This window comes from Anomaloglossus baeobatrachus, chromosome 5, assembly GCF_048569485.1.
Source record: "Anomaloglossus baeobatrachus isolate aAnoBae1 chromosome 5, aAnoBae1.hap1, whole genome shotgun sequence".
NCBI classification, from domain to species: domain Eukaryota; kingdom Metazoa; phylum Chordata; class Amphibia; order Anura; family Aromobatidae; genus Anomaloglossus; species Anomaloglossus baeobatrachus.
In genome coordinates, this window is record NC_134357.1 from 489,927,462 (window position 1) to 489,946,021 (window position 18,560).

Consider the following 18,560-nt stretch of genomic DNA (forward strand, 5'->3'; position numbering starts at 1 on the left):
TCTCCTGATGGCATCAGCTGATCGTTTAAGCAGGCCAGGCGCTAAAAACCGTGAGACTTACGATCAGCTGATGCGTCAGGTGACCGCATCAGGTAATCACACAGTCAGGTCCTGCAGCCATCGGACGTGCCCGGGGAGACTGCACACAGCCAGAGCGGTGGTGGCGGTATCGGGAGAGAAGCTGGGAGCGGACATGGCACCGGGAGTCTGCAGACAGGTGAGTATAAGATTTTTTCTACTGTTCACTTTTGATTTCACAGCTGCCTCCACCTCCCGCCCGACCATGGCACGGAGGAGCGGACATGGCACCGGTGGGTTGTGGAAGCAGCGGTGGCGGTACCGGGAGGATTCACGCTTCTGTGTTTACCAACAGTAGGAATCCTCCTCCTGTACACGTCACTTTACTACCCACCCCTTGCATTTATAGCTGCGTTTTTAGTCATAGAAACGCAGCTATATTTGCAATTTGCGTTTTTCATTGCGTTTTTGAACATCTCATTGAACTCAATGAGTGAAAAACGCAGAAATAATTGACATGCTGCATTTTTGTGGTCACCACAAAAAAGCAGCTACAAAAAAACGCTGTGTGAGGACAGCACTTCTGAAAACCCATAGACATTGCTGGGGAAGCAATGTCACACCATTTTCTGCACAAAAACGTGGTAAAAAACGCCGCTAAAAATGCAGCAAAAACGTCTAGTGCGCACAGGACCTTAGGGTTTTTTGTGTCTATGTGCAAAACATTTTTTTATCTTTGATATCAATAAAAATTTGAAATTCTAGGAGTATTTACTGTTCTGTGATTAGGAGAAACCACCAACAAGTATATCTGCATTTAATTGATCTTACGATGGCTGTATTCAATATCTATATATATAATTGCCTTATTCTGTCTGTCTGTCTTGCTCCAAAATGACGTCATTACAGTGACAACCATCGCACTGGCTGCTCGGCTCGGCCCGGCCATGCCCCCTGCATGCATTGGCCGCTCTGCTCGGCCTGGACACGCCCCCGCACGCATTGGCCCGCTCAGCCACGCCCCCTGCATGCATTGGCCCGCTCGGCCACGCCCCCCCACGCATTGGCCCGCTCGGCCACGCCCCCCGCACACCGTGCCCTCTCTGCCTCGCCCCCCGCACACATTGGGCACCTATACACCTCCCCCCAGGACTACTCCACCTATTAGACCCCTCCCCCTAGGACTACTCCACCTATTAGACACCTCCCCGAGGACTACTCCACCTATTAGACACCTCCCCCCAGGACTACTCCACCTATTAGACACCCCCCCGGACTACTCCACTTATTAGACATCTCCCCCCAGGACTACTCCACCTATTAGACACCTCCCCCCAGGACTACTCCACCTATTAGACACCTCCCCCCTGGACTACTTCTCCTATTAGACACCTCCCCCTCAGGACTACTCCTCCTATTATCCTCCTCTCTCTCCAGGACTACTCCTCCTATTATCCTCCTTTCTCCCCAGAACTAATCCTCCTATTATCCTCCTCTCTCCCCAGAACTACTCCTCCTATTACCCTCCTCTCTCCCCAGGACGACTACTCCTATTATACTCCTCTCCCCCAGGACTACTCCTCCTATTATCCTCCTCTCCCCCCAGGACTACTCCTCCTATTAGACTCCTCTCCCCCCAGGACTATTCCTCCTATTAGACTCATCTCCCCCCAGGACTACTCCTCCTATTATACTCCTCCCCCCCAGGACTACTCCTTCTATTATCCTCCTCTCTCCCCAGGACTACTCCTCCTATTATCCTCCTCTCTCCCCAGGACTACTCCTCCTATTATACTTCTCTCCCCCCAGGACTACTCCTCCTATGATACTCCTCTCCCCCCAGGACTACTCCTCCTATTATACTCCTCTCTCCCCAGGACTACTCCTCCTATTATCCTCCTCTCTCCCCAGGACTACTCCTCCTATTATCCTCCTCTCTCCCCAGGACTACTCCTCCTATTATCCTCCTCTCTCTCCAGGACTACTCCTCCTATTATCCTCCTTTCTCCCCAGAACTAATCCTCCTATTATCCTCCTCTCTCCCCAGGACTACTCCTCCTATTACCCTCCTCTCCCCCCAGGACTACTCCTCCAACACACACACACTGCACAAAACATACCTCTCCCCAAAACATGCACACACCCCACACACACCCACACAAACCGCGCAACACACACAGCGCTCCACACACAACGCAACACACAAACAATACCGCTCTCATACACCGCCACACCCAGACAACACTCAGGACATTTACAGCGCCATACATAAACACTTGGCAACTACACACAACAACATCTATATATATAACAAAAATCATACATTAACTACACAATAAATTCTAGAATACCCGATGCGTTAGAATCGGGCCACCTTCTAGTGTTAATTATAATTATCTAGCCTAGTGACTACAAAAAAAAAATATTAAGAACACTTGCACTGGGGTAATCGGTCTTAATTATGGGTTAAGTGTAAAGTAAAAGGAATAAAAGTGTCAACAGCTTGCTGGTACCTTCTAGTGGAGTGATCCACCAACAGCTTGCTGGTACCTTCCAGTGGAGTGATCCACCAACAGCTTGCTGGTACCTTCTAGTGGAGTGATCCACCAACAGCTTGCTGATGGTCACCAGTATCAATAGGAAAGAAAGAAGATTAATTACTGAGATAAAACTTTTACTACTTTATTACCAATGTTAATTAGAGGTGTAACCAGATAATGTCTAGGTGGCCATGTAGCTAAGCAGTTGCCTCCATGAGGAATACTGGGGCCATAAATTTAGGGGAGTACCGTATATATCATAAATTAAAGTTATATAGATGCTAAGGGAAAAGATGAGGCTTATTCAGGTTATCACCCTTTTTAACTATGGGAGTATGAGAACCTTTACCCTCTTGCACAGAATGGATGGAAGAACATATTAGGCTTTTGCCAAGAAAAGCAAAAGAAAGATGACTACAAGGTTTAGGTCTTCAATTCAAATGTGAAACCATCTTTAGCTGTCAATCCTTGGAAGAAGTAGCACCAAACACCTCATAATCTCTCACATCCATGTATCATGGTTACCCCTGTCTTTGACCACCCTCGTCTTACCATAGTATTATTTTAATGCCTTCAACCCAAGCAGATACTTCACCAACACTGACGAGCAACAAACAACTAAAATCTGATATCACGTATTGGAAAGATATTTTGTAGCATTAACATTTAAAAATTCTGGACTTACGGAATTGAAGTGCGTCTCATCAGTCGCGTACTTATTTCCCAAGTAGTTAAAGGTTGTTGAAGGTGGACGCTTCTTCGTTGTTTTTGGTGATGATTTTGAAGTTATTACATTTTGCGGTTTGGTAGCCACATTTGGTCTTTGGGTGGCCACATGTTGTAATATTGCAGACTCATTTTGTAAATTGATGGACTCATTAGGAAGTTTAGGGGTTGTTTTAGTAGTTTTCCTGGTGATTGTAGACAATGCTCTATCCTTTTCAGTTGGCTTTGGCGAGGGCGTTGTTTTTACAACATCAGGTTGTAGAGGCTTCGTAGAAGATTCTTTGTTCGTCTTTTGTTTTTCTTCCATTTCTTCAAAACGAATGTAGTTTTCTATCAGGTCAATTTGGCTGTAAAAGATAAGATGAGTTTAGGCAGGTTGGATGCTTTCTTCAAAACACTCAAAATAACTACAAAAATCTAAAATGGTTGATCAAGCTTCCCTTATTAGTGGGTTCATGAAGGTGACCGCTAGCCTTTCATCAAGTCCTTGTTAACCAATCCAAAGCAAACTATGGGGCAACCAACTCTCTAGGTCAGTGTTCCCCAACTCTAGTCCTCAAGACCCACCAGCAGTGCATGGTTTCAGAATTTCCCTAGCATTGCCCAGGTGTTTTGAATCATCACCTGTGTAATACTAAGGAAATCCTGAAAACATGCACTGTTGGTGGTCCCTGAGGACTGGAGTAGGTGAACACAGCTTTAGTTAAATTCCTGGTAAATATAGGATGGGCTTGTACTTTTACACAGTAGTCAATCTGAGTGGGATGATCTTCAGTAAATAAAAAGCACAAAGGAAGGACTGAGGAAAAGCCCAAACATCTGATTACAGAAGAGGTAAATTTTAGATTACCAATAGCAAAAAAATTCCCAGGGCACTGGTCCAATGTCCACGTAGATGGTCGATAGCTGCTGGATCTCTTCCTACCTGCCTACTTCTGATTAGTAGACCTGTTATTATGCCATGTGTGCTTAATGCTGCAACAATAATGTAGTGCCAGGTCTACTAATCAAAGGTGACAGGGATCCCAACACATGGCTCTGGTCTGGAGGCCACAAGCTACTAATGTAACCACTACACCAGCGTCCTACGAATCTTTTTGCTCAACTTTATCAATGGACAATATAGCTAACCTGGATTCACTGATCATAGCTGAGTCCTTCAAGATTATAGATATGTCATCAAATGGTTACCAGTGTAAGCTTCTATCAGGCTGCGGTCTGGAGGCCATGAGCTACTAATGTAACCACTAGACCAGCGTTCTACATATCTTTTTGCCCAACTTTATCAAAGGACAATATAGCTAACCTGGATTCACTGATCATAGCTGTGTACTTCAAGATTATATATTTGTCTTCAGATGCTGACCACTGTATGCTTCTATTGAGCCAGCACACCTTTTCTTGGCCATTTACATTCTGTTAAAAAGGAGAGTCTCTTCAGGCACATATTAGATGACTGTTGGCCAAACCCATCAATTTTGAGACATGGATCTTTAAGGAGCTTTCTCTTTTCACCCCATTGAAAATGACTCGCCCACCCCAGGGCTATGGGACACCCGGTGCCGGGCCGGACTAGTCCGGTGGTAGTCAGTGGTGGCTGGGCCCGGCTCCGTGGCCCTGGTGGGTGTCAGTTGAATATGTGGCTGATGAGTTAGAGTTAATGTTCGTGACGCCACCTGTGGTATGCGGCTATTAAGCCGCCGCTGTTATGGGAGAACTCCGGGGTGATGTTATGACAGCTATGATGGTACTGCTCCCCACAGGTGGAGCGATGCCCCGGGATACCGTTGGTGCCCGTGAAAGTCTATGGTGTTGTGTGGCTAACACGGTGCAGGGCCGACAGGCGAGGAAAGAACCAGGCACAAACAACAGTCTCTTTACCTTTTCCTCTTTTACTCTGGGAACAGTCCAGTCCTGGGAGACCGTTACAGGTGGTGATGGGGATCCGGTCGGCCTGGAAGTACTTGGGATGATCTTTCTGGCCAGCTGAGTATGAGGCCTACTCCTGTACTTTGCTTTGTGATGATAGGACCCTGCTTCTCTGAATCCAGCAATGGCCCTCTTTGCTGCTGGGACCGATGGCACGTCCCTTCTTTCTGTAGGTAGCTGCGCAGACCCTCTCTCTGGTGCTTCTCCGCTGGAGTCTACACCGGGCCCTGATGCTGCAGCTGTACCTTGGATCTTTCTGGGCCAGGGGCTTGCAGCTCTCCTGCCCTTCGGACTCGGCTACCAGGGACGGATTTTATACCCTGGCAACCACAGACTCCGATGTCTGAGTCTCTCTGCTGCCTCTCAGCTATTCCTGCTTCTCTGGGCCAAGCTGCTCCAGCTCTAGGCCCCAGATTCACAGGACAGCTCACTCTGCGTCTGTTCACTTTCACTACTCCCTTCAGACTGACTCACTTCCTCCCTCTGGTCAGGTAGAGGAAGGCTCCCTGGAATTCCAGGTTCAGAGCTCCCCCTGCTGGCCGGAGGGAGAACTGTGTTGGGTGTTAAACCTGCTGGCCAATGGATCTCCCAATTACCTCCAGGCTCAGCATTAACCCTTTGGGAGGGCAATGCTGTTGTGGCGACCAGGTCCTAGGGCGCCACACTCCCCCTTAGTTAAATTCAGTACTCCCGGACTGTGGAAACAAAACATAACATGTCATACATTTCATCCCAATATGGGAGGCACATTCTCTTTAACGTTACAAATTCAAACAGTACTATAAGAGTCCAGTGTGGCTCCCTGCCGGGTGTCCATTACACTGCTCCATGGGGGACCCGCCGCGATAAAACCCCCAACGTAGGCTCTGGGCGTGCGTCAGAGCATTGATGACCCCACTCTATGCACGCCGGACGGGTTTTTCTTCAGGGGTGTCGAGCACACTGGTGCTAACTATGAACAATTTAGGTGTTGGCCACCCATAGTCCAGTGGCCCAATTGTCCATTTTCACAATCAAAGAAAAAGAAAAACATTTTGTACACAACATTACAGACATTTCGCATAACTATTTACATTCCAATAAATACTCTTTCTTTCTCCTTTATACATTTGATTCCCTATACCTTAGAGGGGGTTGTCCCCGAGTGCTGCGTTGGGACCTGCGTAGCTCTGGTGTTTGTCCCTGACTACTTAGTGTGTCTCCTATCTCAGCACTACCGGTAGGCCTAACCCCAATAGGTATGCATGATGATCGCCCATGTGGTCTAAGAGTCGCCAAGGGTATGACAGGTTCACCACTGACAGGGGGTTGATCCTCCTGTTCCACTGCTGGCGTGTCACCTCGTGTCGGGGCGGACGGTTCTTTGGGTGGATCCGGAACCTGTTCTGTTTCTGGCTCGACCAACTGTGGGAACGTCAGGACCGGTACCACTACGGCACCATTTATGCGGGTCCAAGTCTTGGGGAATTTGCCGAGGATTGTTTGTATCATCTCTTCCCCCTCTTCTCGAACTTCCTCCACTTCCTTTTGAACTTTGCACCGCTCAGGGCACGTCTTCAGGCGGTCTCTGGATACTGCTTGACAAGTCTTGCCTTCATCCTTGCTTATGAGGCACACCTTACTGTTGTCAAAGTTGGAGGGGATAATGGTGTAGGGCTCGTTTTCCCACTGATCATCCAATTTATGCGTCCTCCGCTTCTTCTTGAGGACTTGTTCTCCAGGTGCTAAGGGAGTTGCTGGGGCCGTTTGATTGTACTGCTGTTCTTGTCTCGTTCTTGCTTGAGACAGGCTCCTTTCCACGCACTCCTGGACCTTACGGTACCGCTGCTGCCGTTCTGCATCCCAATCCTCTATTTCTTGAACCGCCTCAGGCGACACAGTCCCCATCTCAAAGTCTACAGGCAACTTGCCTGGTCTGGCTCGCATCAGGTAAGCGGGGCTGCAGTTGGTCGAATTCACTGGGATGTGGTTGTACAAGTCTACCAGATCTGGCAACTTTTCTGGCCATTGGTTCCTCTCTTCCAGCGGTAGGGTCTTCAGCATATCAATAACCACATGGTTCATTTTCTCGCACAGTCCATTGGTCTGGGGGTGGTACGGTGTGGTTCGAATTTTCTTACAACCGTACATGTTACAGAACTCTTGGAACACTTCAGCCTCGAATGCAGGACCCTGATCCGTCAGTACCCTTTCCGGATAGCCGTGCGGTCGACAAAAGGATGCCTGGAACGCTCTAGCTGCCGTCCTGGCTGTCTGGTCCTTCACAGGCACTACTACCAGGAAACGAGAGTAATGGTCCACAATGGTGAGGGCGTACACATAGCCTGACCGGCTTGGTGTTAACTTCACGTGGTCCAGGGCCACCAACTCCAGGGGCTGCTTCGTGACAATTGGCTGTAGGGGAGACCTTTGGCTGGCATCATCCTTCCGCCTCAAGTTACACGGGCCACAGTCTCGGCACCATTTCTCGATCATCTTTCTCATGTGCACCCAGTAGAACCGATCACGGAGTAAGGCCTCCAACTTCTTCCACCCGAAGTGCCCGGCGTTATCATGATACGCTGCTAGGACCATTGGAGCATCCCTCTGCGGAACCACTATCTGCCAGACAAGTTCATTTGTTCGATAGTTGACATATCTCTTGCAGAGCTTGCCTTGGTAGGTGAACAGTCGTCCCCTCTCCTTCCACAGCTGCTGGGCTTCCTCTGGAGCGTCTGGGCCAAGATGGGTCTCAGCTTGCGCTAGCTTCTCTTTGACCAATCGCACGGCCGGGTCACCATTCTGTGTTTCTTCCCAATTATGGTGGAGTAATGGGTTAACCGAGACCTCGTGTTGGCTCGAGCGCTTCACTCCCACAGCATGCTCACACTGGGAAACACCCTGATGATGGAAAGCCGGTAACTCTATCTCTTCGAGTTCATCCAGGTCTTCTCCAGATTCGGGTAAGTGAGGCATTCTGGACAGCGCATCAGCATTGTTATTCTTCTTGCCAGCCCGATACTTGATGGTAAAGTCAAAGTTAGACAGCCGGGCCATCCACCGCTGTTCCAACGCACCTAACTTGGCTGTTGCCAGGTGTGTCAACGGATTGTTGTCCGTGAAGATGGTGAACTTGGCCGACGCCAGATAGTGCTTGAAGCGTTCAGTCACTGCCCAAACAATAGCGAGGAACTCCAGCTTGAAGGAACTGTAGTTTTCTGGATTCCTTTCTGTGGGCCGAAGCTTCCTACTGGCGTACGCTATCACCTTCTCTCTGCCTCCCTGCACCTGGGACAACACGGCTCCCAGGCCCACGTTGCTGGCGTCTGTATACAGTACAAACGGCTGGCTGTAGTCAGGGTAGGCCAGAATTTCTTCTCCCGTGAGAGCCCCTTTCAGCTGGACAAAGGATGTTTCTAGTTGGCTGCTCCATTCAAAGGGAGGGCTCTGCTTCTTAGCCTGCTTTGGCTGGCCCACCAGGAGATCTTGAAGGGGCGCTGCTATCTTGGTGAAACCATCAATGAACCTTCGGTAGTAGCCCACCAGCCCAAGGAACTGCCGCACCTCCTTTACCGTGGTGGGTCTTGGCCAGTCCTTGATTACGGTGACTTTCTCCGGATCAGGTGCCACACCTTCTGCGCTGACCACATGACCCAGGTACTGTACCTTTGGCTTCAAGAGGTGACATTTGGACGGCTTGATCTTCAGGCCATATTTTGACAAAGACTCAAACACTTCTGCTAAGTGCTTCAGGTGGTCTTCATAAGTCTTGGAGTAGACTATGACGTCATCCAGGTACAACAGCACGGTTTCGAAGTTGTGGTGGCCCAAGCAGCACTCCATCAACCGTTGGAATGTCCCTGGGGCGTTGCAGAGCCCGAATGGCATACAGTTGAACTCGCAGAGGCCCATTGGCGTCGTGAATGCAGTCTTCTCCTTGTCCGCCTCTGCCACGGGAACCTGCCAATACCCACTGGTGAGATCCAAGGTGGAGAAATAGTTAGCTGACTTTAAGGCTGTTAGTGACTCCTCTATTCTGGGTAGTGGATAAGCATCTTTATGTGTAATGCGGTTAATTTGCCTGTAATCTACACACATTCTCATTGTACCATCTTTTTTCTTTACGAGCACTAGTGGAGCTGCCCAGGGGCTACAACTATCTCTGATAACCCCAGCCTCCTTCATTTCCCGTAACATTTCTTTGGCACGCTGATACTGTGCGGGGGGTACAGGGCGGTATCTCTCTTTAACGGGAGGATGATCACCCGTGGGGATTTGATGCTTAACCCCTTTCACCTGCCCAAAATCTAGGGGGTGTTTGCTGAAGACCCGCTCGTACTCCTGTACCACCCGGTAAACCCCATGCTTTTGGTGTGAGGGGGTGGAGTCGGTGCCCACATGTAAGTTTTGGCACCAGTCTTCCAGCTGCCCCTTGGAGCCATTGTCTTCCGCCTGGTCGGACGGGATCAAGGGTTCCACTGCTTTGATGGTGTTGTTGCTGACAGTGTACAGTTTTGCTACAGTGGCGTACCGGGGCAATTTGGCTTCCTCCTCCCCACAATTCAGGACACGGATGGGCACTCTCCCCTTGCGGACGTCTGCTACCCCTCTGGCTATCAGGACTCCAGGCCTGCTGTCTGAATACACCGGTTCTACCAAGGCATGGTAATCCTGACCCTTGAGGCCTATTGCTGCCCGACACCATATCAACATTTCACTTCTTGGGGGTATTGCAATGGGGAGGGGGTCACTTACCCTCACACTGCCAATTTCTCCTCCGGCCAGCTCTACCTGCTGCCTCCTCATCAGGGCTCTGATCTCCCTCTGTAGGGCACGCTGCTGCCCGGAGCTGGCAGTTTCAGACGCCTGTTGCAACAAAATTATCACTTCGGCAACACAATTTTCTATCACATTTGTACCAATGGTTACCAATGGGTCAGATTCTTTGCGATCAATATCTACAATTATCATCCCCTGACACGGCAATTCTACCCGCCCCACTTTAATGGTTACTTCTTTGTACCCAATTTGAGGTAAGGGCTGACCATTACTGGCCACAATTGTTAAATCATCATCTGGGCCATGGTCAATGTCTGAATCAGCCCAATATCTTTTGTACAGTTTGTAGGGGATGGTTGTTACCTGGGACCCCGTATCCAGGAGGGCATTCAAAGGGATCCCATCCAGCACAATAGGAAGGACCGGTCGTCCTCCCACATACTTGCTGCGGCTGGGTGTTGAGCCGGGCTTCCTTACACCTGGGGGTCGGCTCCTGGCCCCAGGCTCGGCCCATTTAAAGGACAGTATCGTGCAATGTGGCCCGCCTGGCTGCAGCGGCGGCAGATCGGTTGTCCCGTTGAATCATACCGGTCTGTGTCTCTGCCTCGGGTCGGCGGAACCCTCCTCTGTCGCATCCATGGGACGTCATCTGGGCTGGAGGCCAACTCGATTCTTGCAGGCGATGGGGTCACTTGTAGAGACTGCACGGTCTTGGCAAGGGCAGCCACAGTCTTGGTCAGCTCCTGGACCTGCTGTCTGAGCTCTGCAGTGGGATCCTTATCCAGGGACTGCGCCTCAGCCCCTGCAGTGGCTCGTGTTGCAGGCACCACCCCGGGGTACGTGATAGCAAGAGGCCGGAGGGGTACTGGGTCATTCGGTGTAGATTCTCTCAGTACCCGGATGGCCTGGTCCTTAAACTTTGCAAAGTCCAGAGCAGGGTTCTGCAGGACCATGATACGCAGCTGGGTCCTGTGGGCATCTGACAGGAGCCCCTCTATGAACTGCTCGGTTAGGAGTTTGTGTTCCTCACGTACACTCTCTGGGTCCACTTGTTTAACCGCTTTCAGGGCCTCCTGCAGGTTTAAGGCATAGTCCCTTATGCTGTCTGTGGCCCGCTGCTTGCACCCAAAGAATCTCATCTTTATCTCTGCTGCGGTGCGGGTGTCAAAAGTACTCTTTAGCTTGGCCAGTATCTGGGTTACTGTCCCTTTATCTGTATCAGGCCAGGACTTCACTTCACGCTGGGCTGCGCCGGCTAGCTGTCCCATTAATATGCCCACCTTCTGGCTCTCAGTCAGCGGATACACCCGGAACAAGCTGTGCAGGCTTTCTCTGAAGTCGCTCAAGGTATGGGACTCCCCGGAGTACTGCGGCAGCCATTCTGCTCCCGGTATGTACGGCATGGTGATCGGCATTACCGGCGCTACAGCGGGGGCTGGGGCGACGGCGACAGGGATCGCTTCGGCTGGTGCTGCGGCGTCTCGGGCTATGGCAGCCACCTGCCCTCCCTCTGCGTCGGACATCTTCCTCCCCCTTAGTGAACCTTACCAGGCTCCGTTCACTTTTCAAATTTCCTTCTGGGTCGCGCGGGGTTAACAGCGCTCTGCTCTGATGGCGCGCTCCCTTCGCGCTCTTTGTCAGGCACGCCCCCCTTCTTCCTGCGCTCAGTGAGGCTAATGGCGGCGGCAGTTTTCAAACAGTGAAACACGCAGTAATACAGTCTTTAAAGCGCAATTCTTCAGGCGCACAGTACCCGGTGTGACCGGGCACGAAATCCTGTTCGTGACGCCAAAAGTTGACTCGCCCACCCCAGGGCTATGGGACACCCGGTGCCGGGCCGGACTAGTCCGGTGGTAGTCAGTGGTGGCTGGGCCCGGCTCCGTGGCCCTGGTGGGTGTCAGTTGAATATGTGGCTGATGAGTTAGAGTTAATGTTCGTGACGCCACCTGTGGTATGCGGCTATTAAGCCGCAGCTGTTATGGGAGAACTCCGGGGTGATGTTATGACAGCTATGATGGTACTGCTCCCCACAGGTGGAGCGATGCCCCGGGATACCGTTGGTGCCCGTGAAAGTCTATGGTGTTGTGTGGCTAACACGGTGCAGGGCCGACAGGCGAGGAAAGAACCAGGCACAAACAACAGTCTCTTTACCTTTTCCTCTTTTACTCTGGGAACAGTCCAGTCCTGGGAGACCGTTACAGGTGGTGATGGGGATCCGGTCGGCCTGGAAGTACTTGGGATGATCTTTCTGGCCAGCTGAGTATGAGGCCTACTCCTGTACTTTGCTTTGTGATGATAGGACCCTGCTTCTCTGAATCCAGCAATGGCCCTCTTTGCTGCTGGGACCGATGGCACGTCCCTTCTTTCTGTAGGTAGCTGCGCAGACCCTCTCTCTGGTGCTTCTCCGCTGGAGTCTACACCGGGCCCTGATGCTGCAGCTGTACCTTGGATCTTTCTGGGCCAGGGGCTTGCAGCTCTCCTGCCCTTCGGACTCGGCTACCAGGGACGGATTTTATACCCTGGCAACCACAGACTCCGATGTCTGAGTCTCTCTGCTGCCTCTCAGCTATTCCTGCTTCTCTGGGCCAAGCTGCTCCAGCTCTAGGCCCCAGATTCACAGGACAGCTCACTCTGCGTCTGTTCACTTTCACTACTCCCTTCAGACTGACTCACTTCCTCCCTCTGGTCAGGTAGAGGAAGGCTCCCTGGAATTCCAGGTTCAGAGCTCCCCCTGCTGGCCGGAGGGAGAACTGTGTTGGGTGTTAAACCTGCTGGCCAATGGATCTCCCAATTACCTCCAGGCTCAGCATTAACCCTTTGGGAGGGCAATGCTGTTGTGGCGACCAGGTCCTAGGGCGCCACAAAAACACATGAACATTTAGCAAAGCAGAGAGTTCATGTGTATGAGGGAGACGGGAGAGATAACTATCTGCCGAATGATCGGACAATCGTTCACCCAATAACTATCTTATGTGTATTGACAGCTTCGATCTGGAGATCCTAGTATATGAGTGCAATTGCATTAGGCCTAGTCATTTTAAATCAGAATTCAGTAATGCCTAATTTGAGCTATGGAAGTGCTGCAGGGGAATTGAACACTTGCTGCCAAATCATAATTGACTCATTTTTACAACATGAGCTGTCACTCATCACTTCAACAAGTTTGGAATGAGTAAGACAATATTATATTGGCTCTGAGGTCACCTAGTTAGATGTGCGATATATGAAGTATATTGTCAGTTGTAGATATTAATGCCAACCAATTCTGGAAATCCTGCTTATTCTTCCTCATTACATTTACTCCTCAGGTTCAGGTCAATAGAAAAGCAAATGCTCAGGGTCCACTGAGCACTCGATCAAGATGAAGCATACTGCATTCCTTAAGTACTAATGGGTAAAGGTTCACTGGCCCTACCCATGTTAATCTGTGTCCCTGCTTCATTATTACACCTTCCATATTCCATCAGCTGCAATATTTAGTTCAGTAGTTAAATCCTCACATTGCCGTCTGCTTTACCTACAGAGCTGTAATCACAATTCTGCATGCTCCAGTCAGACAAACGGACAAAACTCTCTGCTTATTCAGGGTCATCTGATGCAAGAAAATCTAGGAACCACCCAATCCCCCCTGCCGGATTATAGGAGCTCAGAAAAATTGAAAATTATTTCTGGATATTCTTTGTGTCGCCTGGCCAAACATGTCATTTTAAAGGGCTTGTTAAGCATAAGAAAACAAAAATCATGTCTGCTTTCTTCTAAAAACACTTCCACCTTTGTCTTGGAAGAATGAAATACAATTTGGCCATTGTATTTTTATTTTTATAGCTTTTCACCATTAAATTTGCTAAAGAGCATAACTTTATTGTACAAGTTAATCATGTTGATATGTTTTATGTTGTTTTTTTTACTTTGATGGCATCATTTTTTAAGTGTTTTTTTGTGTTGTAGAGTGATTTTTTCATTATTTGGCTTATTTACATCTTTTAAAAAATTGTGAAAGTTTTTTTTTTAATAGATTTTTAAACATTGTAAGAAAATGTTTTATTGGTCCCCCACCCTTTTTATAGAATGGAACCATATAAATTTATAAACTTAATAAAAAGCAGTAAATTATATGTTGTTGATTAGCTGCTACAGGTAAAAATATACAGTAGGTTACATATTCCCTAGTGTAACTTGTATCAGCAATAGCAGCTAGTAGTGAACATATCTAATTCATCTCTATATTATCTCATATATATATATATATATATATATATATATCATTCATCTATATTAAGCAATAAAATTAATATTAATCTAAAATGATAATGCTAATATTAATATTGACAAGCCCCCTGAGCCTGTACAAATAAGTAGATTATCTCGTGTCCCTTTGTGTAGAGAGGAGACACATGAAGACTAGCAGGCTGGCAGAAGGAGGAGAACTGTGCAGCTCAGCAGGGAGTGTCTGCATAAAAGCTAGCTAGAAGTGGGAAACAGGAGTGATCAGCACTCATTATTCATGGTGCCTTGGCCCAATGCTATAGAGAGAGCCACAGAGGAGCAAAGCCACTGTCAGTGTAGTTTGCTCCAAAACAAAGAGAACAGCCCACCTGCTTGAAAGTATAGCTACTGAAGAGAATTTTCACCAGAGGGGAGGATTGCGTTTTATTTCTAACTGTAAGGAGATACCACACAAAAAGAGTCTGAGTGCCAATGACTGAGTGAGAAATGTCGCATCAGACACATCTGGAGACTGGTATCTCTGTGTGATATGTGGTAACAAGAGTAAGTAGATGCCAGACAAGAACTACTGCAGGGCATTTCTGCCAGGAGATGTGGTCGCAATGTGGGAGAGGTATTTTCTTTCTGAAATCAACGAGTAGATTGTGTGGGGCATTATACTGTTTGGAGGCCTATGTGAGAGGCCACCATAGTGTGCATGGGCACACAGTATAGGGGGTTATGTGGGGCCATTAAACTGTATGGAGGGTAATTATACTTTATGGAGGGCTGGTTTGGGGCCATCATATTGTGTTGATGACTGCGGGGGGCCTCATACTGTGTTGGAACAAAATGGCTGCAAAGTTGTGAGATATGCCTTTCTGTGAACTCAGTGAATATTTTTTGTGGGGAGTGGTAGGTCCTATATAGGACTTCTTCTATAGCACCTCATGATTTATATGTATGGTACTGATAGATAGATAGATAATATGGAATAGATGGATATATAGATAGAAAGATAGATAGATCGATACCAGTGGTGCATAACTAATAGCAGCAGACCGCACAGCCGCTATGAGACTCATGAGTAGTGCGGTGCTCTCTCATTTGCAATAACACTTTCAACTATATCTGCATTCTAGATGAAAGCAATGATGAAGTGTGCCGCCCTCACGTCAGTAGCCGGGTTGCTCGGATCCAGATCTGCGGTGACTCGAGGGACGTACGGACCCGGGGGTCGTGCGGCCACTCAACTAAAGGGGGGCTATGTACAGCGGATGGTGTGGAAAGTTCGTGTGTGGTAAGGGTGAAGTACCACCGCTGCGGCTGGGAGTACCCGGTGGCGATGGTGCAGGCAGCCAGGTGTTTAACCCATCCACGGGTAGGGGGAATGCCCCGGGACTCAGTGATGGCGCTGGGGAGGTGCCGTCAGGCCGGTAAGGGTTAATTGCGTACTCACTCAGTCCAATAACGCTGACGACCGTGGTAAACCAAAGTTCTTGATGCCACTGCAGTAGGGAGGGAGCACGCCTGGATCCCATGCCCGTTGGTGTTGCTTGATAGCCTGTGACCTTGACCTTGGCAACTTTTTCTGTAGTTGGTCCCTTTTAGCTTAAAACTAAACGGGTCCCGCTCACCCATATGGCTAACGGAGTGAACTTGCTCTCAGGGTTCACGCTTGGAATTTTCTGGACTATGCAGTGGGAAAGTCCTATCCCCCTCGTTGCGCTAGTACCCCAATTTTGGAGCAGGTGGAGAACGGATCTTGAAGGCTCCGTCCTCGTCGGGTAAATTACCAGTACACCTGAAGCTACTTCCCGGCCTAGGGTCCGCGTACCCCGTCGTGCCCTGGACCTTGCCCGGTGATGGCACAAGGCCACCGGCTGTCCTCCTTGACAGTCCGTGTGCCTTGTCACGATCCCCTGCACCCGGGCTCCAGCTCCTACCAGGCCCAGACCAACGTCTGCCACCTAGTACACCAAGGAGCCCAGCTTCTGACCTCTCCTTTTGAGAGTCACTTCACAACTCACTGTCTCCTGACACTCCTGACCTCCCCTAACCAACCCCCCCAAGTGGCCAACCCTATTCCCTTCAGGCTGTCCACTGGTGTGTCTGGTGGGTGTGGTGTAGAGTGTTCCTAGGGTTTTGATTAGCTTGTTCTTAGCAACCCCAAAGGTCAGGGACCCGTAACCAAGGAAGAGGTGGATATCATGCAGAAGGGCAGATTGCACAATAATCTGTGACTACCTGATAGGCCAGGCCATCACAGAAGCAGAGAGTGCTCCGTACCCTCCTCTATCATTCTCCCTGTGCGCCTTAAGTTTCAGCACACTAGGAGCGATGACATCACAACATTGCATCCACTGTGCAGAGATTCACAAGTCACACTGTAGAGATCAGAGCAGCGGAAAAACGGGGAATGATGAATATTTTTTTTTCTAACATCAATGAGTACATGGTGGGGGCCGTTATACTGTTTGAACAGCTATGTGGGGATCATTATACTGTTAGGACTGCAATTTGGCGGGTGGTCATACTGTGTGTGGGCCATTATGCAATGGTGAGGGTTCGTGGGGGCCATTATACTGTATGAAGGGCTGTGGTGGGGCCATCGTACTGTGTGGATGGCTGAGGGTGGTCTCATACTTTGTGGGAGCAAAATTACTTTGTAAGAACTGCAAAGTTGTGAGATATGCTCTTCTGTGACCCCTGCGAATATTTTATTTCTTTGAGGGGGGGGGGGGGTAGGGACCACACTTAGGATTTTTGCTATGGGGCACCATGATGTCTATGTGTGCCTCTGACGGATAAATAGATACTATTTCCATTTACACAAGGCACTTAGGATTGTTTGGTCTGGGTAAACATCTAGTCTGCCTTATTCCTCAGAAGTGGCTATTACTTTGATCCACTTGGCACAAAGAAGTCACTTCTTTTCCATCCTTACGTTAGGCGTGAAGAACGTCCTGTCTGTTACATGTGTATTACACTACTGTGTGCATTATCTAACTGTGGATAAGTGTGAGCTATTATCCTGAAAATATCCCCTCGCAGACATACCTATCATTCCTCCCTGAGGATACGCGCTCTTGTGAACACCTGTCCTAATAACTATCCATGACCACAGGTTTAAAGGGAATCTATCCACAAACTCATGGTGCTCTGACTGCGGGCAACATGAAATACTAGCAGGCTTCCTGTCAATCAATCTGGGTGGAGAGAAGCCGGAGGTCGTGTCCAGCATGGGAGTTTTCTTTGACACGCCGCAGTATTTCAATGTAAAACATAGCTCTCAGTAGTGTGGGAGCTTGTCAGTATTTCATTATGCACTTTACATGTTCCAGCCTCCACTATGGCTACTTTCACACATCCGGTTTTTGCTCTGCGGCACAATACGGCGCTCTGCAAAAAAAAACGCAACCGTTTTTTTTGCCGCCGGTTGCAGTTTTTTTTGCATAGACTTACATTACATTAGTGCCGTATTGTGCCGCATGGGCTTGCGTTCGGTCCGGTTTTTGCCGCATGCGGCAGATTTAGCCGATGCCGCGGCCGGATAGAACGTTCACTGCAACGTTTTTTGCTCCGGCAAAAAAAAAACGCATCGCGCCGCATCCGGCCACTGCGGCACATTTTTCAATGCATGCCTATGGACGCCGGATGCGGCGCAATGCGGAAAAAAACGCATCCGGCCACCGCATGCGGTTTCTTCCACTGCGCATGCTCAGTAGCATGCCGCAACCGGAAAAAAACGGACGGGCCGCATGTAAAAACTTATGCAAAGGATGCGGTGTTTTCACCACATCCGTTGCATAGGTTTCACAGCCGGATTGAGCCGCACTGCTCAAACCGGATGTGTGAAAGTAGCCTAATCCTCTTCGTTACACTACTGCTCAGCCTACCACCATAGTACAGTCTATGAAAGTCATATTCTCCCCCTGCGATTCCATATCTTTTCCTTCTTAAAGAGATGTTGCCAATATGGTGGGACCTAGCTACAAGCTCTCGGACGCGTGGGGAAGTCCCGCCCGGGGTATTCACTTTGTTTCATGCTCTGTTTCATCCTGCACTTGACCTGTCTCACTGTCATTCATTCCTCCGATAAGTCCTTTGACCAGACTCCCAAAGAACACTCTAACTTTGTCAACTCCTTCTCTCTTGCAGTTGTTGTCTCCGTAGAATCTCGCTATCCCCTGTACTGGTCTCCCCTTGCTCCAGGTACACCCATGTCATGCGGTCCTGCAGACTATTCAGACCTGAAGTCTGTATTTGTCACACGCTAGACCCTATCTCATGTTATGACAGAAAATTCTAGACTTTCCCTCCCACTACCGGCTAGTCCCAACACTTAACTCTATGTTACTCTACTTACTACCTATTGCTTGG

General features: G+C 49.1%; 1 protein-coding gene across 1 annotated transcript in view; it reads right to left on the reverse strand.

The window, feature by feature from the left end:
* The window catches only part of LOC142311892 (alpha-N-acetylgalactosaminide alpha-2,6-sialyltransferase 2-like), a 95,429-nt gene that overhangs the window by 42,963 nt on the left and 33,906 nt on the right, over positions 1-18,560 (reverse strand). The window contains exon 2 of the mRNA XM_075350715.1: positions 3,244-3,631. Within this exon, the coding sequence (XP_075206830.1) occupies positions 3,244-3,631 (388 nt within the window). The remainder of the gene's footprint in view (positions 1-3,243; positions 3,632-18,560) is intronic.